The 22330-nt window shown below is 44.6% G+C and overlaps 1 protein-coding gene across 4 annotated transcripts in view; it reads left to right on the forward strand.

Annotated features, from left to right (window-relative positions):
• The first annotated feature begins 2918 nt into the window (after nucleotides 1-2918).
• Nucleotides 2919-22330, forward strand: part of CLCN3 (chloride voltage-gated channel 3) — a 91917-nt gene continuing 72505 nt past the window's right edge. For 3 of the 4 annotated variants that reach the window (XM_065907966.1, XM_065907969.1, XM_065907971.1), the window contains exons 1-2: nucleotides 2919-3133; nucleotides 14394-14569. In XM_065907966.1, coding sequence (XP_065764038.1) covers nucleotides 14410-14569 — 160 coding nt within the window. In that variant the 5' untranslated portion in view covers nucleotides 2919-3133; nucleotides 14394-14409. The other variant, XM_065907967.1, reaches the window with a different exon arrangement.

A 22330-nucleotide genomic window follows, 5' to 3' on the forward strand; every position in this document is an offset into this window, starting at 1 on the left:
TTTCAAAACCTAAAACATTGTGCTGTGAAAGTGTTGCACTCAATATGTCAGCAAATTTGGAAAACTCAGCAGTGGCCACAGGACTAGAAAAGGTCAGTTTTCATTCCAATCTCAGAGAAAGGCAATGCCAAAGAACGTTCCAGCTACTGCACAATTGCACTTATCTCACACACTAGCAAAGTAATGCTCAAAATTCTCCAAGCCAGCCTTCAACAAGATGTGAACCGTGAACTTCCAGATGTTCAAGCTGGTTTTAGAAAAGGCAGAGGAACCAGAGATCTAATTGCCAACACCCGTTGAATTTTCAAAAAAGCAACAGAGTTCTAGAAAAACATCTATTTCTGCTTTACTGACTATGCCAAAGCCTTTGACTGTGTGGATCACAGTAGACTGTGGAAATTTCTTCAAGAGGTGGGAATACCAGACCACCTCACCTGCCTCTTGAGAAATCTGTGTGCAGGTCAGGAAGCAACAGTTAGAACTGGACATGGAACAACAGGCTGGTTCCAAGTTGGGAAAGGAGTATGTCAAGGCTGTATATTGTCACCCTGCTTATTTAACTTATATGCAGAGTACATCATGAGAAATGTTGGGCTGCATGAAGCACTAGCTAGAACAAGATTGCCGGGGGAAATATCAATAACCTCAGATATGCAGATGACACCACCATTATGCGAAGAACTAAAGAGCCTCTTGATGAAAGTGAAAGAGGAGAGTGAAGAAGTTGGCTTAAAGCTCAACTTGCAGAAAACTAAGATTATAGCATCTGGTCCCATCACGTCGTGATGAATAGATAGGGAAACGGTGTCAGACTTTATTTTTTTGGGCTCCAAAATCACTGCAGATGGTGATTGCAGCCATGAAATTAAAAGACGCTTGCTCCTTGGAAGAAAAGTTATGATCAACCTAGACAGTATATTAAAAAGCAGAGACATTACTTTGCCAACAAAGGTCCATCTAGTCAAGGCTATGATTTTTCCAGTAGTCATGTATGAATGTGAGAGCTGGACTATAAAGAAAGCTGAGTGCCAAAGAACTGATGCCTTTGAACTGTGGTGTTGGAGAAGACTTTTGAGAGTCCCTTGCACTGCAAAGAGATCCACCCCGTCCACCCTAAAGGAAATCAGTCCTGAATATTCATTGGAAGGACTGATGTTAAAGCTGGAACTCCAATACGTTGGCCATCTGATTCGAAGAACTGACTCAAAAAAAAAAAAAGAACTGACTCATTTGAAAAGACCCTGATGCTGGGGAAGATTGAAGGCGGGAGGAAAAGGGGATGACAGAGGATCAGATGGTTGGATGGCATCACTGACTCAAAGGACATGAGTTTGAATAAACTCCAGGAGTTGGTGATGGACAGGGAGGCCTGGCGTGCTGCAGTTCATGGGGTTGCCAAGAGTTGGACACAACTGAGTGACTGAACTGAACTGAAGGGCTTAGTTGCCGAGACCCATGTGGGATCTTCCTGGACCAGGGATGGAATGGGTGTCCCCTGCATTGCAAGGTGGATTCTTAACCACTGGACCACCACAGAAGCCCACAGGTTGTTATTCTCAGGAGATGAAACTCTGGGTAGAGTTTTATAATGTCTGCATCCTACTGACACAAACTTCAGGGGGAAAAAATAGACCTCAATACAAAAGAAGCTAACAGAGCAGAAATTTTGAATCTAGATGACTGATCCTGTCATGCCCATGATTAAAACATTTCCACATTATATGCAGTTACCGTAACTTGACTTTAGACTTCTAAAACATAAAATTTTAGAGCATTTATAATATACCTTAAAGAAGTGAAAAACCATTTATGAGTTTTCAATGAACTCATTTCATCTTTCAGGTTTTCGGGGTTTGAAAATTTTCATAGTAAAATTTTGGGAAGAAAAACTACTCAATAACAACAACAAAGCTTTCCAACAACTGCCAGTTATGTGGATAAAACACAACAGTCGTGGGCACAATGGCTGACTCCTGCATCCTCCCTCGTATCCCCCTCCCACCTACAATGCGGTAACACCAAGGTACCATTCGCCTTTATCCTTCCTCCTTTCTTTGTCACCGGGTGCTGTTGACCATCCCCCCTCCCCAGCTCCAGGTCAGAGGTCACACTTTGCGTTTCAGGCCGTCCCCACTCCGCAGAGCCCCTCACCGGCCTGTCCTTGAGCGGTCCTCCCTGCTCTTGGAATCCGCACTGGCACACCTTAGGAGTTCCACAAGTGTTTGCCGAGAGGAAGTTCATCCAGCTCTGCCATTCAAATCCTCCTCAGGTTGCGTGTTTTCTCCAAAATAGTCAAATTTCCAAGCATTTTTGAGAATTCGTAACGGCTAACAGGGTGCCGGCGCGGTGTCGGGGCCACCTGTATGGACTGGCAGGCTGGCTGTCCCCAGAATCAGCGCTCTCGCCACTGCAGACTCGCCTGCGGGGGCCGTAGTGCTCCCCGCCTGGGGTCTAACTCGAGCTCGCGCAGCGCCCTTCGGCGCCTAGTCAGGTGCCGCCTCTGTCCTCTCGCGATGTCACCACCCGGAGGACCCCGCTGCCTGCTGGACGTGACCAACCACCTGGGAAAGGTCACACCCCTACCGGCCCCGCCCCAAGGAGCCCGAGCCCCGCCTCCTGCCTCCACACGCCCCGCCCACCACCCATAAGGCCCGCCCACCACCCCTAAGGTCCTCCCCTGCAGCTACACGGCCAAGCCCCTTTTCCCAACAGGTCCGCCCTTGTTCCCACCTGGTTCTCCCACTCCTTCCTCACGACCCGCCCACTGTTCCCACAAGGCCCGCCCCCTGCCTCCATAAGCCCCGCCCACTGTTCCCACAGGTCCCGCCCCCTGCTCCCTTACGGCCCAATGGGCACCGACGCGGTTCCAACCGGGCCGGACGCTGAACGGCCGTTCACGGCTACGCGGTGACGTCAGGCGCCGACGCACCTGTCGGCCCTGCTCGAGCCGCTCCTGTCCGCTTCCCCGGGTCGGTGGGTCGGACCGGACGATTCGGAACCGCAGCTCTTCCTGCGGTACCGTCCGCCTGTGGCTGGAGTTGGGCCGAGTGCCGAGGAGGGGTGCTGGCGGCCGGCCGCTCCAGTTTCTCCCCGAGTTGGAGCATGGCTGCAGCTGTGGTCCCTCCAGAGGGAGGTGAGCTTTAAGGCGGTCGTGTTTGATTCTGGGCAGCAGCGGGTCGAGTCCAGGGCCTCAGAGCCGGCGGCTCCAACTTGATGCGGCTCACGCCTGGCTGAGCCCTGTGGGGTCGCGGTCGCGGTGGGGCTGGGCGCGCCCGCCGCCCTCAAATGCGGAGCCCGCCGGCGGCGCAGGACGCGGCCCCGGGGATGCTCTGCCTCTGAGCGGCGAGGTGAGTGGCGGCGGCGGGCGGGGATCGGGAGCCGGCGGGGCCGGCGTCGCTTGCCTAGCCATGATCCTGGGACGGGCTGGCCTGCGGGACGCTGACCCAGCCAGCGGCAGGTGTGGCCCGAGACCGTTCTTTAAGCTTGCACCTGCTTTCTTCAGAAACTGCCAAAAGACCTTTGAACAGAGTAGACGTAGGTGCCAGGAAGAGATTGTGGGTTTCACTTTCGCAAAATTTGCCCAAATATACACTTACTGTTCAGTGTCACTTCTTAAAAGATTTATGTGTATATCAAGCCATAGTTTGTGTGTATACATAGCATTTGTGTTTTGATCTTAAACTTGGACTGGAGGCCACCGTAGACACAGAAATTGATTTTGTATATTATGTGCTCTATTTGCACAGCATTTTAAAACTGGAGCGCATAGAAGACAATTATGTACACCTTATGCATATTAGAGGCTGAAATTTGTGTTTCCTTTGGAAGAAAATTCTTTTTTATGAGGTAACTTTTTTATGAGTGCACTTTATTATTTTTTTTGATAATTCAGAAGTTCAGTTCTGCAAACTATAAACTTTGTGAGCCATGCATTTCACTTCCTGCAGCATCATTGTGGTTTATGTGGTTTATTCAACAATCAAAGGATTGTTGAGTCTTTACATAAATAATTTGATGTCAGTCCATTTTACTTGCTTTGTGAGTCACTAGAAAATACTGTGTAGCAGGAGAGGATATACAGGAGTTAAATGCACCTGTATAGATGGTTGATTTTCACCTTAAAAGGTGCCACTCCTGATTGTTTTTTTGTTACACAATAGGGCTTAAGTCAGGTGTGTGCTGTACAGGTATTTACTCAGATTAAGCCTGCAGTTTATGACCTGTGGTTGATAGGAACAGCCTATTATTGACAGAACCCAGGCCAGATTGCATCTCCTCCCACACCTTACCCCACACACTCTTCAAAGACTGATTCTTTGTTTGAAACACACCTGAAATTATTTTAAGAGGTCAATATGAATGTATAGTACGTACATCTTTAGTTGGAACTTGTGTTTTATCATGTATTTTCAATCATACAAAGCTCATTAGGAATGCAAATGACTTAATCTAGCTTTGGATAGATCCAGTTTAGGGGAAAGGTTTGCTCAGGTTATGGTTTTGTGCTAGTGAGTTGGCTGTTTTCCAGCTCATGATGGTGATAGGCTTTCCATTTCCTGTTGTGACCTGTTGGTAATGATTTTCAGACTGCTCAGGAAGCCAGATTTGATCTCTGTGGTGGGTCAGAGGCCAGAGCAGCATCCTGGGAAGCTGGGCCACTGTCACTGCTTTGTGGAACTTTCAGCTTAGTTTCTAGTCAAAACTTTTCAGCAGGGACCTAAAATATGATAAGGGTTAGCATTTACTGAGCAAATTCTGTGGTTCAGGATCTTTCTGAAGTGGTTTTGTGTATTATCTGAGTTCTCTTGTCAGCTCCTTGGAGTAGGTACTTTGATTTTTCCCATCATAGAGACGTGGAAACATGCATAGAGGATCTGACTACCTTGCCCAAGGTCTCAGTCAGTGTCAGAATGGAGACTGAAGCCTGACACTGTGATTTCAGACCTCTTGCTGTCAGTGGCTGCACTTCAAGGCAAGTAAGACTCAACAAAATACTAAAAGAAAAGGTAGGGTGAGAGAGGTGGTATCATAGGTCTATTCATTCTTCAATATAAAAGTAATATAAAATCATAAAAGCTCTGGAGTATCCTTTTTTAAAATTCTTCCACAACTCTGATAAACTGTTGTGTTTTTTTTTTAATTATACTTTCACATGTGTATTTAAACATAGTAGCTATTATACATTTTGATTCTTAAAGTTCAGTGTTCTTCAGTTAAGAATAAAATGAAAGATGAACCTACATGAGGAAACTGCCCATTTGCATTGCTGAAATATAGAGAGATTTGATCTGCAACTTTGATTGTAACCAAGTCAGGTAGACATATTTCTTGCCCTCATGGGAAGTAGTTAAACAGTTTTTGTCTTATAAAGTCATGAAAATTAGTTTTCAAAGTGTACGTCTTCTACAGCATCTTATTGTTGGGTTGTTTACCTTTTCGCTTGTGATAGTCTGAGCTTTGTACTTGTGTGTGTGTTTTTCCTTTTAAAATCATCTGACATTTACTTTTTTTACTGGATCTAAGGAAATTTTCTTCAGAATAGATAGCCGCCTCCTTTAGCAGGTTATGCATTTAGTACTTTTTCGAAGAAAAATATAAAAGGTGCAGCAATTTAGACATGCAGCTATCTTAATAGACAGTAGAATAAAATGTCAACAAATGTTACATTGGGAAGAAATCAGTTTAATTATCGTTGTTTCTTATAAGTACTGACTATTTGTATCAGGATACATTCTTTAATCTGGTGATGTTCTGATGTCGTGATTGACGTTTCATGATGTTGTAAAGGATAGAGGAACCGTTCCTTTGTAAAATAGATTTGAGAAACTGTTAATAAGTTTTGTTTTCTCAAGAAGCTTTCTCATGCTCTTAGCCTTGACGTTTCTGGGGGTGTGTGTTTTATTACCCAAACTTATTTGACCGTGAACCTTGTGTTGGACTTGTGTTCTGTGCATAAACTCTCTCATCCGTAGATGTCTTTGTTACCCTCTTGACTCCATAGCTTGATTCATGCCAGTGCTTTTGCTTCAGCTAACTAACCTCTTCTCTCATCTCTGCCCCAGTGAGGTCCCACCTTTTTTTTTTTTTTTTCCCCCAGCTGTGTCATGGTGGCTTATGAGAGATTAGTTCACTGCCCAGGGTTTGAACTCAGGTCCCCAACAGCACTGGAAGCTCTGAGTCCTAACCCCTTGACCACCAGTGAATACCCCCCTCCCCCATTTTTAAGATCCAGGTCGGGTATCTCTTCCAAAGAATGCTTGTCATCATCAGCAACCGTCGGATGTGGTCTTCTCTCTGAACTCTTCAAACAGTTCTGGTGTCTTTTGTGATGTGTGTCCCCTTTTATTATATGGATACTTACAAATTTGTAGGAAAAAGTTATCATATCCCTGAGGACAGTAAGAAGTGTAATTTATGCCATCAATCAATAAAAATTTTATTTATATTTTATTTTATTTTTTTACAGTTTCTGGTACATGAGTTGCTGTTTTATAAGCTTCAGTAAAGGAGTAAGTGATTCTGTTGAAATTCATGGTCACATTTTAATCTTGGACAAGTATCTTGCTCATTTAGCTCCTGAGATGTTTCTACCAGAAAGCTCCTTGGGGCCAAGTGGTAGATCACTCAGGGTTTTCCCTCACTGCTGTCATCGATCCTGAGACTTGCGTTCATCTCTCTGGTTGCTGACACCTGGGCTTTTCTTTTCTCTCTAGTTGTGCCTGCTGTTCTGTCAGATAGCTGACAGACCCGCCTTGGAAGCTTAGCGGTGGTCCTCAGCCCCCACCCCAGTTCCCCTGATGAGAAGCCAGAACCTTTTTGGGAGTTCTGGAGAGTCAGCGTACCTCCCTCAGCTCTGGGCCCCTGAGCCGCATGTCCCGTCTCCCGCGTTCTGCTCCCCAGCCCCCAGTTCGGGGCAGAATGCTCAGTGTGCAGTTTGGGGAGCACATCGGTGCTCAGTCACCATCCCCTTCTCTAGTCTGGCCTTGGCTCTGCGTGTGGAAAGCACGCTCTGGTGCTCAGGCCTGCAAGCTTCGGGAGACGGCACTTTGTTTCTTCCAACTCTTGAATCAGTTAATCAAGCCAGAGACCAAGCGGGTATCTAGCCCTAGCCTGCTGCCTGCTCGCATTCTGTTAGTTACCATGGCCTCCTCCGTGGTCCTGACAGCCCTTTCTGCTGTCACGTCACTGTGACTCGGTGCGGTGATGCCCTCACTGTGTTATACTCAGGCTTGCTGAAGGCCCTGGAGTAAGGGCCCCCGGACTCCTCCCCTGAGCTGGTCTTCAGTCTCCTGCCCTTCTCTTCAGTCCTCCACACAGTCGCCGCGGTTGGCTTGTTAAAGTTCACTTCCGATCAGGTGACTTCTCTTAAAAGGCTTTGTGGTTTACCATGTGTTGACATGAGTGTGTGAATTGGCTCCTCAGCAGAACCCAAGAGCCCCTCCCTGTTTCTGGGCGCCTCCCCAGCTGGCCTGTAGTCCCCACCTCTTACACGAGCTGACTGAGCAGGTCGCATGACGCTGCTTTCTCCCCTCATTGCCTTGTCGCCTCACGGTTGGTCTAGTTAACGCATCCTGATCCTGCAGTGCTCGTGTCCTCTTCAGTGTTTGCAGACGTTCCCGGGCAGCAGCGTGTTCCTGTGTGTTCTTGCCGCCGCCTGTACTTACTGTGTACCTCTCCTGTGCGCTTCTCACTTCCTGCCGCCGCCTGTACTTGCTGTGTACCTGTCCTGTGCGCTTCTCACTTCCTGCCGCCGCCGAGTGTACTCGCCGCGTGCCTCTCCTGTGCGCTTCTCACTTCCTGCCGCCGCCTGTACTTGCTGTGTACCTGTCCTGTGCGCTTCTCACTTCCTGCCGCCGCCGAGTGTACTCGCCGCGTGCCTCTCCTGTGCGCTTCTCACTTCCTGCCGCCGCCTGTATTTGCTGCGTACCTGTCCTGTGCGCTTCTCACTTCTTGTCGCCTCCGAGTGTATTTGCTGCGTACCTCTCCTTTGCGCTTCTCACTTCCTGCCGCCGCCTGTACTCGCTGCTGCCTCTCCTGTGCGCTTCTCACTTCGTGCCGCCGCCTGTACTTGCTGTGTACCTGTCCTTGCTGTGTACCTGTCCTTGCTGTGTACCTGTCCTGTGCGCTTCTCACTTCTTGTCGCCGCCGAGTGTATTTGCTGCGTACCTCTCCTGTGCGCTTCTCACTTCCTGCCGCCGCCTGTACTCGCCGCGTGCCTCTCCTGTGCGCTTCTCATGCCGTGTGTAATTGCATGTGTGCCTTTCACCTTCACCACCTTGGGAATAGGGACTTCTTCTTACTCAGGACCCCAGCACATGCTGAGTGCTCAGCAAAAAGTCTGTCAAATACATTAATCAGTAACTCGGAAAACTGACTTTGCCTACTAGGTAAATGGTGATGCTGTAAACTGAGATAGTGAGGCAGGAGGACAAGCAGGTTTGTGTTCAGCATAGGTCTCGTTGAATCTGAGTTCTCATACATCATCCAGGTACAGATATATCAGTTTGTTATCCACACCATAGACAGTTAACTGACCCAGGAAAATTCTGTAGATACAGACAGACTATTCTAAAGTATGGGAAAGCAAAGGAATTAGAATAACAAAAACAATTTCGGGAAATAAGAATCAGGTGTGAGAAATCAACCTCTCCAACGTCAGGAGCTCCAGTAGTCGGTACTGTGTGTTATTGCTGTAGGTGTAGAAACACAGATCAACAAAACATAACAGAGAACTGTGAAACAGAACAGAGGGCTTTGAAACAGATTCACATAATAAGCCCAACTAATTTTTAGCAGAGGCCGCAGAACAAGTCAGCAGGGGGAAGATAACCATTTTGGCAAGTGACCCTGGAGCAGCTGGACATCACACATCCAGAAACCAGCTTCAGCCTGTGTCTTGCCACTTACACAGACGTCCACTCAACGGGGACTACAGTTGGACTGCAGTCACTCAGTCGTGGTTGACTCTTTGCAGCCCCACAGACTGCAGCACGCCAGGCTTCCCTATCCTTCACCATCTCGTGGTGCTTGCTCAAACTCACGTCCATTGAGTCAGTGGTGCCATCCAACCATCTCGTCCTCTGGACTAGAGTTAAATATAAAATGTAAAATTATAAAATTTTTAGGAAAAAATTTGGGAGAAATTTTTGGTAGTAGATATCCTAGAGTTGATGCCAAAAGTATAATCCTTCAGGGAAATATTGATAAATTGAACTTCATCAAAATTAAATACTTTTGCTTCATGATAGACCCTGTTAAAGGGCTTCCCTGATGGCTCAATGGTAAAGAATAGACCAGCCAGTGTAGGAGATACAGGTTCGATTCCTGGGTCAGGAAGATACCCTGGAGGAGGAAATGGCAACCCACTGCAGTATTCTTGCCTGGGAAATCCCATGGACAGAGGAGCCTGGCGGGCTACAGTCCATGGGTAACAAAACAGTCAGATACATCTTAGCAACAAAACAACAAGCAAGACCCTGTTAGAAAGAAGACCAAGCTACAGAGTGGGAGAAAATGCTTGCAAACAACACATCTGACAAAGGCCTAGTATCTAAGATACCTATTTTAAAATATGAAATTCGGACAACAATTCAATTAGAAAATTGGCAAAAGATAAGAACAGTCATATCGCTGAGGAGGATATGCAGGTAGCAAGTAAGCGCTTAAAATATGTTCAACATTAGCCGTTAGGGAAACCACGTTAAAAGAACCATGCGATACCAAAACACACCTGTCAGAATGGTGACAACAAACACACCACCGAGGGCCGGTTTGGATGTGGAAAACCAGGCTCACCCAGACATCGTGGGTAGGGATGTTAAATTGGCGGTTTCTTTAGAAGCCAGACATGCAGTTACCATGTGGCACAGTAATAGCAGTCCTTGGCTTTTATCCCGTAGAAATGAAGACTAAGTTCACAAAGAAATCTGTACATGGGTATTTATTGTGGCTTTGTTTGTGATAGCCTAAAGCTAGAGAAGAGCCAGATGCTCTTCCACAGGTGAATGGCTAAAGAAACATACGTGCTGTCGGTGTCATGGAGCACGGTGCCGCCGTAAAGAGGGAAGGACTGTTGATAGACCCCAGCCCTGGACGGCTCTCTAGAGAGCCTTGCCGGGTGCCAAGCGGACAGCTCATCCCCAAAGGCATGGACGACATGACTCCATTGGTACAGTGCTGTTGACGCAGCAGAGTTACAGAAATAGAGAGCAGGTTGTAGGTCGCCAGGGCTTAGGAGGCGGTGCTAGGGGGCTGGAGGAGAGTGGGTGTGGCTGTAAAGGCAGCAGGAGGGGTCCTTGTGAGGGGAGGCTCTGTGTTGGTGTCACCGCGTGACCTTGGGGGATGCTCAGGGGAGGCGACGCAGGCGCTCTTTGGATTCCTTACTGCAGCTGCATGCAAAATCACCATTGCTGCTCTGTCACCCAGTCGTGTCCGACTCCTTGCGACCCATGGGCAGCAGCAGGCCGGAGTTTGCCCAAGTTCATGTTCACTGCATTGGTGATGCCGCCCAGCCATCTCATCTCCATTGTCTCCAAGTAAAAATTTTAAAAAGTGAACCCCTGTTAATAGATGCATGGTGCTATGCAGAAATGGGCTCAGCCAGGCCTTGTGCCGCCTTCCAGGCGACAGACAGCCATCAGTTATCCCGTGAAGCAGGGTGACCCTGCAGCTGCGGTGTGTGCCGTCAGAGGAGGCGGGGGAACTCACCGTGTGAGCTGGACCTGGTCAGGGCGGCCGGCCCAGGTGGACGGGTGCTGAGGCAGCTTTCATTACAGCACATGACTTTGCAACAGTTACTGCAACTCTTCCTGCATCAGTGTCGTCCCCTTGAAATGGGGATAACAGTAGAGCCTGAGCTTTGGAGCTGCGGTTAGTACAGATACTAAATGAGTTAGTTTGCAATGTGCTTAGGGTGATGCCTGACATATAAACTCTGCTGGAGAGTTTGTTCACTGGCTAGAGGGTGCTTGAGGTGAGAGCAGAAGGATACATAGGACTGTCACCTCCATGAAGAGGGGAGGGCCTGTTCCATGCCCAGAGAGCAGCTGAGTCTGGGCAGGAGCCAGGGCAGCCTCCTAGGGCCCAGAGGAGGGTGTGTGTCTGGGAGGGGTGGGAGAGGCTTGTCTGCTGTGTTGAAGAGTTTGCTGGCTAAACATGATGAGAAGGCCTTAATCCATGGCATGGGGAGAGGTAAGCATCAGGCCTGCCCTGGGAAAAGATCATGCTGGCTGCAGGGTGGAGAAGAGATGCGAAGGGCCAGGGTGATGGTGCATGGATTGTTGAGGAAGTCACTGCAGCGCACCAGTTTTCTCCCTGGGCATTTTTCTCGAATTAGCTCTACTCCTCATAGCTCTATAGGAGTATATTCGCAAGTCACTGTGTCTGTTAAAGTGATTTGAAATGGTTTTAAATATGTTTTTGACTGTTTAAAAGGAAAAATAAGACTGTAGTGTTCATTTTTTTTATATGCAGAATTTCAGTTGCTGTATTATGGTTAAATAGCCTTTTGTGATCAAGCCTGGGGATGGAGTTTAGAACCTAAAGCAGTTTAACACTGGTGTCCAGATTCCTTCTGTGTACTTACTCTATGCTTTCATAGATTCTTGACTATAGCAGTGTCACGCAATAAAAATACCTGTGCTGCAAATACAAGCCACAGGTATAACTTTTAATTTCTTAGTAGCCAAATTAAAAAGAAAGTGGTGAGATTAGTTTTAATGATATATTTTATTTAACCTATTATATCTAAAGTATTATTTCAGTGCACATGTGCGTGCTTATTCTTATTTGACTCTTTGTGACCCCATGGACTGTAGCCTGCCAGGCTCCTCTGTCCATGGGATTGCTCAGGCAAGAATATTGGAGTGGGTTGCCATTTCCTCCTCCAGGGGATCTCCCTGACCTAGGGATGGAACCTGTGTCTCCTGCATTGCAGGCAGATTCTTTACTGCTGAGCCACTGGGGAAAGCCCATTTGTTTCATCATGGAATCAATATAAAATTATTAATGAAATATTTGGCATTCCTTTTGTCATGAAATCACAGGAATCCAGTAGATACTTCTCCTTAGAGCCATGTTTCAGGGCTAGTGGCTGCTGGTCAGACAGTTCAGCTCTACAGGTTTCTGGGTTAATAAGAATAGTTTTTTAAAGTTATTGAATTTATAGAAATAGGAACCCACACAGACCTGATCTTAATAAACTTTGAAACAGAGTTGGTTGCTTTTGTTACAGAGAAAGCTGTGAAGTTTAGATGTGTCAGAAGTGTTTGTGAAATGAAGTTTTTTAAACACTGTGAAGGGGTTAAGTTACAAGTTATCACTAACAGTTTTTGAGGGACTTCCAAGGACAAAATGGAGGAGTTGTGTTGGAACTTGCTGATGGAGGGCCCAGGACATAGTTTTACTTTAGAGCGATTTCTCAGTGTTATACAGCCTCTAGCAAATTAATGTCCATTGACGTATGTCATCACAAGCATTAAGTGCTTCCAGTGTGACCGTCACGTAAAGAAGTGAAGAATAGTGTCTGTGTTCTTTGCAAAATCTTAGTGTATGTGCTTTGCTACATCAAAATCAAAATGACTTTTGAAGTGTTCGTGCTTTTACTCAAGAGCCACAATGTTGAATTTGATCACCTTTGAGGACACTGCACAGTTCTTAGCATAAACAGTTATTTTCATACTATTCTAACGTGTACCTTGAAATAAAACTCTTGTTTTAATTAATATATTCTAACAGATCTCTATATATAATAGGCCATTTTTGGTAGAGGTAATCATGAAACATCAGTAAAGTTGCAAAGCAGTAAATATTTAAGATTTTCTTTGTAACTTAGGTGCTAGTTTTTGGTTATTCTACCACGACCAGATTAGCATTGTTGTCGAAAGGCCTTGTTTATTGAACACTGAATACATCTCTCTTTTTACCTGCTTGATTAGGTCAACAGTCTGATATATTTGACCACTGTTATCTGTGTATTATGTTCTACTTACTGCATAAGATGTTCAGACCAGAGCTCTCAAGCTCCACCTTCTCTTAACTTCTCTTTAAGTTAGGTAATTTTTACATCTTTTAAAAGTTGTTGTTCAGTTGCCCAGTCATGTCCGACTCTTTGCGACCCCGTAATTTTTAATTGTTATAGTTCTTAGAGGTTACTTCTCCCCCACCCCAGCCCCACCCGGCCAGAGGAAAATATCCCGAGAAGTAGAGAGTGCCTTGACCTTCAAGTCTTGTGTGCTAGATTTCAGCACTGAAAGTGGACCATGCGTACTTCCACTCACCTTTACTCATGTGTGTGCTCATCGTGATAGAGCTGAGAAATCTTGTTTTACCAGGTTTACTGGATGAACTGCTCCTGTGATTCTAGCCTTCAAGTCCCACATGCAAACCTTTTGCTGATGTCTCGCTCACTCGTTTTGATGTTGAGCCAGTAGGTAGATGCATTTAAAACACCAGGCTATTCGGGAGGTACATTGTTCTTAAGGTACGGAGTAAGCAGTGAAAACGCGTTCTTGCTTGTTAATTCTTTTCTGGGAAGAAATGCAAATAGTGACCTATCACCATATTTTCATGGCTGATATTTGACTATGGGCTTTGAAGCTTTAAATTTTTAAGTGATGAGAGGAGAATGGAATTTTACAGATGTTTAAATGACATTACTTTCACATTAGTATTTGCACCTGGTGAGATATCCAGAAGGGACATAATGTCTCTCTTTCATACCTGATGCCTCAGCCACTGTTCCTTTCTCCTGTGGGCAACTTTCTCAGAACTCTCTCCAGAGGCAGTCTGTACACACACAGCCAGTTGAGTGCTGCAGGTCAGCCCCTCCCACAGCTGCCTTTCTTTGAGGGGAAGCCCCACCGTGGCTGTCATTCAGTTGCTAAGTCATGTCCAACTCTTTTGACCCCATGGACTGTAACCTGCCAGGCTTCTCTGTCCATGGGATTTCCCAGGCAAAAATACTGGAGTGGGTTGCCATTTCCTTCTTTAGGGGATCTTCCTGACCCAGGTATTGAACTCTGGTCTCCTACATTGCAGGTGGATTCTGTACCATCTGAGCCACCAGGGAAGCCCTTGCATATACTATAGTATATTGTAAACACTTTTCTGTACTTTGTATTTTGAAACAATGGGTCTGAGAGATTACTTTATACCATTACCTGAAGAAGTTCTTCATTCCTTTTTACAACTGCTTGGTGAAAATAGAATTATTAAGTGATTCCCAAAGACTTAACCCAGTAGAGTTAGCTATTGTTACAGTGAATGAAGTTGGTATTTTTTTTTTTAATACAGAGATCAGAAGTTTTCTTTAAATTGTTAAAGTACATGGTTTTTATTATATGTTGGGAAAATGTTAAAGCCATTTCTCCCCCGCCCCCCCTTTTTTTTTTCAGATAACCAGACAGCTAAATGGAGTCTGAGCAGCTGTTTCATAGAGGCTACTGCAGAAACAGCTACAACAGTATAACCAGTGTGAGTAGTGATGAGGAACTTTTAGACGGGGCAGGTGTTATTATGGACTTCCAGACTTCTGAAGATGACAATTTGTTAGATGGTGACACAGTAGTGGGTAAGTTTGACATTACAGCTCTTAATATTTGTCGTCATGAATGTCTACTGATAGACATTGTTTTATTGAGGTTAAGTTTTGGGATGACTGTTTTGTTGTTTTATTTTTTACTAATTTATTTGGCTGTGCTGGGTCTTAGTTGCGGCATACGGAATCTTTAGTTGTGGCATGTGAACTCTTAGTTGTGGCCTATGGAATTCAGTTCCCCGACCAGGGGTTGAACCTTGAGCCCCCTGCATTGGGAGCGTGGAGTCTTAGCCATTGGACCACCAGGGAAGTCCCTATTTTTATTTTAATTGCAGTGATTCATGTAACCATTCTAAAGTGTACAATTCAGTGGAATTTAGTCCATTCACAGTGTTGTGCAGCTACACTGGTGTCTACTTTTCAGTTGTTGTTTAGTCACTCAGTTCTGTCCAACTCTATTGCAACTCCATGGACTGTAGCCCACCAGGCTCCTCTGTCCATGGAATTTCCCAGGCAAGAATACTGAAGTGGATTGCTGTATTCTTCTCTAAGGGGTCTTCCCCAACCCGGGGATCAAACCTGAGTTGCGTGCATTACAGGTAGATTCTTTACCATTGAGCCACCAGGGAAGCACAAAAGAAACCCTCGTATATGGATAAACTTAAAAATTTCAGTATAATATACTGCAGAGAGGTAGACAAACAACTGTAGTTGAAGCAGAAAAGCAAAACTTACATGGTATATATTATATATAGAGAGAGACAGAGACATACAGAAAGAGATTTATTATGAAAGATTGGCTTATGTGATGGTGGAGGCTGAGAAGTCCCACCGTCTGCCAGCTGCACAGTGGGAGCTCAAGAGAGTTGGTGGTGTGGTTCCAGTCCAAATCCAAAGGCCTGGGAACTCGGGGAGCCAGTGACTTGAGGCCCAGTCCGCGCCTGCGGGCCCAGGCCCCGTGGTGCTGATGTCTGAGGGCGGCTCCAGCAAGAGCAGAGTTTTCAGTCTGCCAGTTCAAATGCTCATTTCTTCAGGAAAGGCCCTCGCAGACGCACAGACGGGATACTATCTGGGCATCTCTTTGCCCAGCCTCGTGGATACATAAAATTAACTAGCACAATAATCACCATGTCACAAGCATGGAAATGAATGAATTTCTACAAAGTAGTTACACTCATATACCTTAATTAAGAAATAAAACATGACCAGTTTCCCAGTAATCTGCCCATGTTTCCCCTCCCAGTTTCAGAGGTAACTATTATTTTGATTTCTGTCACCATAGATTACATCTGCAGATATTTAAACTTTATGTAAAAGGATTTATACTATATATACTCTTTTGAGTCTGGTATCATTTACTTGTTTTTTGATTCATCTATGTTGTTGAATATAGCAGTAGTTAATTGATTTTCATTGCCATGTAGTATGCCATTTGTAAATACACTTCAGTATATTTAGATTTTTTAAATTAATTTTTCTTAGGTTTTGGCTATTAACAATAACAGTGCTGAGAATTTTCATAGTGCATATCATGTACACAGTTCTGCAGGATTCACCCCTCGAGATGGCCCCTTAGATGACGGGTGTGTGGGTGTCAGATCCTGTCACGGGTGGTTACAGTCTGTACACTGTGTCAGCAGTGTGTTAGAGTTCTGCTTGCTTCACATCTTCACCGATACCTGATGTTATTGGTTTAGAAATTTTGGCTCTTCTGATGTGGGTGCAGGAATCTCAAATTTGGGATTTGATTTACATTTGCCTAATGGCTTATGAGTTTAAATGACTTTTGTGTGTTGTTTGACTTTTTAGATAGCGTCTTTTGATGTGCCTGTTCAGTCCTTTTGCCTAAGAGTTCTTTATGCATTCTGACTGAGTCCTTTGTTAGATTTATGTATTGCAAATGTTTTCTCTTGCTCTTAATAGAATCTTTTGATGAAGATGTTGTCAATTTTAATGAAGCCCAGTTAATGTTTTCCTTTATTCTTTATATTTTTCCTGTTCTGTGTTAAGATAGCTTCCCTTACCTCAAGGTCAAGAAGGTATTCTCTCCTTATCTCCTAGAAGTTTTATTTTTTGTGTGTCTTTTACATGTAATTTTATAATCTAACTGCAGTTAATTTTTATATGTGATATAAGTGTTCAGATTCATTTTTTCCTATATGCACAACCATTCGGCCCATATATTGAAAAATCTTCCATTATCCAGTGTATCGAAGTGACATCTTTCTCATCTATCAAGTGGATGTATTTCTATAGGTCTGTTTCTGGACTTTTTCCTGTTACATACATTGAAATACTTGGCTATCTTTGTACCAAAACCCAGGTGGCGCTAGTGGTAAAGAACGGCCAATGCAGGAGACATAAAGAGACATGAGTTTGATCCCTGGGTTGGGAAGATTCCCTGGAGGAGGGCATGGGTACCCACTTCAGTGTTCTTGCCTGGAGAATCCCCATGGACAGAGGAGCCTGGCAGCCTACCTCCATGGGGTCTCAAAGAGTCAGACACGACTGAAGGGACAGAGCACGCATGGATGTACCGAAACCCAGCATATATATGAGCTTCGTTTTTCACATTGGTTTTATGTAAATGTAGTCTGTTTACATTTAATGTAACCACTGATATATTTAGGTTCAAGTCTACTGTCTTTCTATTTCTGTTCTATTTATCACAGTTGGTTTTTTTTTTTCCCCATCTTGCTTCCTTTCTCTTCCCTCCAATACTGTTAGTTATGCATTCTCTTATATTTTATTTGATGGTTTACTCTAGAGATTATAACATGTATTCTTATTAGTTCTACTATAAATTAGTACTTTTCTTTCTTGACATATTTGTTGTTGTTATTCAGTTGCAAAGTCGTGTCTGACTGTTTGTGACCCCATGGCCTATAACCTTCCAGGCTCCTCTGTCCGTGGGATTTCCCAGGCAAGAATACTGGAGTGGATTGCCATTCCCTTCTCCAGGGGATCTTCCTGACCCAGGGATCGAACCCACATCTGCATTGGTTAAGGCAGATTCTTTGCCACTGAGCCACCAGGGAAGCCCTTTGGACATATAGTTGGTACTTATTTATTGAATGAGTGAATTAATTACAAATAAAATGAGTCATCAAGCTTGGTTATATGCCTTCATTTCATTTATGACAGCTGAAGGATATATAAGTCATTTGACAGAGCTAAAATAGTGGAAGAATTAGGATGAAACTTAAGGTTAGTGGATTCCTTCCAGTTTTCATGCTTGGGGTGGTATAAATGAGTGCTTTTACCAGTTTATGGGAAATGTAAGGGCCTTAGGATATTTTAGCCCCTTTTCTCTCCTCCTGCTTTTTGTGCTATTGTTGTCTGCTATTTTAATTCTTTATATATTTTAAACTGCACAAGACGTTGTTATCTTATGTTGATGCCTGTTTAGGTTTCGGAACTTTACTTTTTCCTGTGCTCTTTATTCTGTCCGGCATTTTCGTGTTTCTATCTGGGATACTTATCTTTCTTCCTGAAGAACTCTCATTAGTATTTCTTTTAATTGCAATCTGCTAGCAGTAAGTTCACTCAGTTTTTGTACAAGCCTTTGTTTCATCTTTATTTCTGAAGGATATTTTTGCAGCCGTATTCCAGATTTGCATTGATCTTTTCTGAACACTTCGAAGATGTAATTCTCATGTCCTTGCCTTCTGTTGAAAAGTCAGTTGTCAGTTGTATTTTTCCCCCACTCTGGCTTCTTTTAGGCTTTTTACTTTGTCTTTGGTTTTTCTGAAACTTAAGCTTGATCATAGTGTGCCTAAGTGTAGTTTTCTTTGTGTTTATCCTGGCTGGGGTTATTAGCACTTCCTGACTTGTGACCTTTCCTTTTTTTTCATTTTTGGATAATTCTGACCTGGTGTCCTCAAATATTATTTCCAGTATGCCCCCCGCTTTCCTCTTAAGATGCCAGTCACATTTGCTACATCTTTTCACTTGTGTCTCTCATGCTTTCTTCTATGTTTTCTTTTATTAATTTGGACATTTCACCTCATTGTGGTAAATAACAAGGAACCTGATAGTTAACTGGATCAAGTATTATGTGTGGTTTTATAAGAAACAGCCAGAAGTGGCCGCACCCGTTGGCTCTCCCACCATCAGTGACTGAGAGCTCCTGCTGCTGAGTTTTTGATGTATTCGTGTTCTGGAGTTTGGCTGTTGTCACAGGTGTGTAGCACTGTCTCATTATCTTTTGTCAGGTTTTGCATTGCAGTTGTTTGCCAGCCATAGAAGTCCCACTTGGTTGTCTTTAAATAGACTTCTGTACTCTGGGAGAGATTCTCTGTGGCTTTTGTGTGTATGTGTGCTTTTTTCACCTCTGCACTAATCGCGCGTTTAAACGTTCATGTCTGAGTCTTCTCATGTCGAGGTCACCTGTGAGTCTGTGTCTCTTGCTCTTTTCCTCTTGGTTTTCCGTCCTTTGACCTTGACTGCAGATGGGCTCTGTAATTCCTTATTGAATGCTGAATGTTGTATGCAAATACTTCCAGGTGCTCTGGTGACGGTGGTACCTTCACCAGAGTGTATTTAGAGTTTTTGGCAGACGGGTAGTCCAGGAGCCAATTGCAATGACCCCGTCAAAGATGGAGAGAATTGCAGCCTGGTTTCAGGCTCTCTGAGGTTTGGTCTATTTTCGGCTCACTCTATTTTTAGGGCATAGCCCGTGCGGGTGTAGTAGAGAGCCTGGTGTGTTCACGGAGACTCTCAGGTTCTGTGTGCCTGGCTGAGACTGATGACAGCTCTGCTTGCCGCTTCAGTCTCTTAACCGCTGCTCTGCGCTTGGTTTCTCAGCCTCTCGCTCCTGAAGTTCAGGAACTGGAGCTCTTTTAAGAGGAAGGTATCATGGTCTGAAGTGCTGTGTCTCTTTTCTGCAGGACGCTGGCCCCTTCACGCCCACTCATAGTGGTTCTGTCTCTGGCCCGGGAGACGGGTGCGCGCTCAGCTGGAGGGCACGGTCTCAGTGCTGCTGTGAACCCGAAGCGACTCGGGGCACAGAGGCCGAGGCTGGCACCTGTTTCCCTTCTTTTCAGAGTGTTGGCAGTTCAGGTTCTCACTGCCTTGTATCTTGAATGTTTGATTTAGAAAAGCAACAACAGTGTTTTGCTGTTATTGGTCATTTGCTCTCTTCCTTGTTGGTGGATTTTTCCCCCTAATTTTAATTACAAAGTTATAAACCAGATAAACACATGTATTCATAATTTGAAAAATCAGGTGAAGTTTAACACCATACCCGTTTTTCTCTGTTTAAGTAGCTCCCTGGTCCTTTATATGAAGCACTTTAGAAACGCAGGGTAGTGGAAAGACATAGGAGGACCAGCTCTTTGCATCTTTCCAGGATTGGTGATGTCTTCATTTATAGTTTTCCATAGGAGTGTATCAAGTCAGAAGGAAGGAGCAAGGGGACAAAGAAGAATTTTCTTTTGTTATTATTATTTTTTTTAATCTGGAAGCATAATTTTCAAAAACCCCGTCAGTAGACTTCCTCTTCTGTCGCTGGCCAGAACTGAGTTACATGCCCGCACCTAGACTGATCACTGTCTAGGAGGATTACTGACTGGTTAGAACAATCCTCATTTGTTCCCTGCAGTTAGGCACATCACCAGCCACACAAAATGAAGGTTCTGTCAGCAAGGGAGAAGTTGGAAGGACCAGGGGTAAGCAGCTGTTAATGTTTTCCATGCAGAGTTTGTCCCCAGAATTTGCCTGGTTGAAGGTGCAGGTTGTGGAATAGCAGTTGACAACAACTATGTAAGTGTAAACTTGGGTGGTTACAGGTTCTAAGTGTTACGTCTTGAAGAAAGAATATTACTATTAATTTTTAAAAGTTTTTTGACGTGGACTATTTTTCAAGTCTTTATTGAATTTTTTTACAACATTGCTTCTGTTTTATGTTTTCTCGGCTGTGAGTCATGTGGGATCATAGCTTCCCATCCAAGGATCGAACCCGCATGTCCTGCATTGGAAGGTGAAGTCCTACCCACTGAACTGCTGGGAAGTCCCCCAAAGGATATTATTTTGAAATGGCAACCCACTCCAGTACTCTTGCCTGGAAAATCCCATGGATGGAGGAGCGTGGTAGGCCACAGTCCATGGGGTCGCAAAGAGTCGGACACGACTGAGCAACTTTGCTTTTGCTTAGAATTGTGGAGAGCGTTCTAGAACGGGAGATAATGCATGAAGGCCCAGTTGGGAGAAAAGGGATTATGTTGTGAGACAGCGCATGTCCCTGATAAGATTGGTGCTAGCTTTTCTCTCTGCAGAATGGATGTGGTTCTGTTCACAGTAGCTGGGGCGGGCTGTCCTGGAGGAAATGCGGCACCAGGGAGACCTCCCCATCTGGACCGGGACAGGTGTCTGAGGGCAGAGGTCATCTCTCGTCTGGAGCATGGAAGTGGACAGTGGGACAAGCGGTTGAGTGTTAAATATTCTTTGACTTAATTTGTCTTTAGAACAAAAAGTCATCAATCACCAGAGAGAACTGTTGGTGTTTGGCTTCTGTGTTGACTAGAAACCTCATGTTCATTGGCTGTAGTTGTAGACCTGTGCTTACATCATGGCTCTGCCAGTTATTAGCTGTGTAACCCCTGCCAGCCGCTTTGCCTTAGAGCTTTCCTCTGTAACTCGTAGTGGTTCTCCTGTCTTCTGTGTTCCTGCCCCTTTGGGTGCTTTATGCTCTGTCCCCCAACTTGACCAGTTTCCTTTTAATTTAGCATTCAGGTGAGATGTTGGGAACATTCCTGGTAGTATCAAAAAGGAATATAGCCCTGTCTAAAACTGGAATACAACTCTGGACTAGATCTTAGATTGCAGAGATAAACCACTGTGGAGTCTCCTGACTCCAGTGAATAATCGAGTTACTTACATGTTGCATAGCTCTTGTTTTGAAAATAGCTTAAAGAGATGGACCTGTGGATCTCAAAAATGAGATCAGAAAAAAAAAAAATGAGATCAGCCTTATCTTCTCAGAGTGAATCCTAAATGATACAGAATATGCTGTGATTAAAAAATAGAGCTTATCCATAATGATAATGATGACTAATTGGTAGTATCAAAAGTCTAAACTAGTGAAAAGCTGAAAAATTAGACTTGATATGTGTTTAAGTTATTGAGTGAGTCACTTTAGCCTGTAAATCAAATTTTGTGGAAAATGCAAAATTTTTCATTACAAGTAGCAGGAAGAAAGGGCCAAGATTTTGTTGTTAGAGTTGAATTCATTAAAGAAAGCCATATGGTTCTTTATTCGTTGAAAATGAAACACATACGCGTTCCTCTGTACAACCGCAGCATTATTCTTAAATGTACTGGCCTCACTGGGAGTAAGAAAACTGACTTAAAACTAGAGTCGGCCACTGTTCAGCGAAGTAACTCTCAATGATTAGTTTGTGCTGATGACAGTAGTGAGTTTGAGTTTAAAGTTTAGCTTCTCACGTACCTTTTTATCACGTGTGAAATGTGAGTAGTGTCGCTTACTTGCTATATCAAGAGGCCCTGCCCCGTTTCCAGATTGTCTGTGAATGGTAGTGTCACAATGCAAGGGAACGTGTGTGAGGAGCGGAAGCATCCAGAGGGCTCACTGTGGACCCCTCTGTGTGTGTTGCTGTTGTGCAGTCGCTAAGTCATGTCCGGCGCTTTGCCACCCCGTGGATATGAAGAACCTTAAACACGTGGAAATACTAGATTCACACGTAAGGTGTTTGTTTTCTCCCCAAGACCGTGGGGCACATAACCCCTGGGTCTGGAATGCAGAGACACCACATAGTGATAGACTGTCGTGTTCTC

Source organism: Muntiacus reevesi, chromosome 17 (assembly GCF_963930625.1).
Source record: "Muntiacus reevesi chromosome 17, mMunRee1.1, whole genome shotgun sequence".
Classification (NCBI taxonomy): Eukaryota; Metazoa; Chordata; class Mammalia; order Artiodactyla; family Cervidae; genus Muntiacus; species Muntiacus reevesi.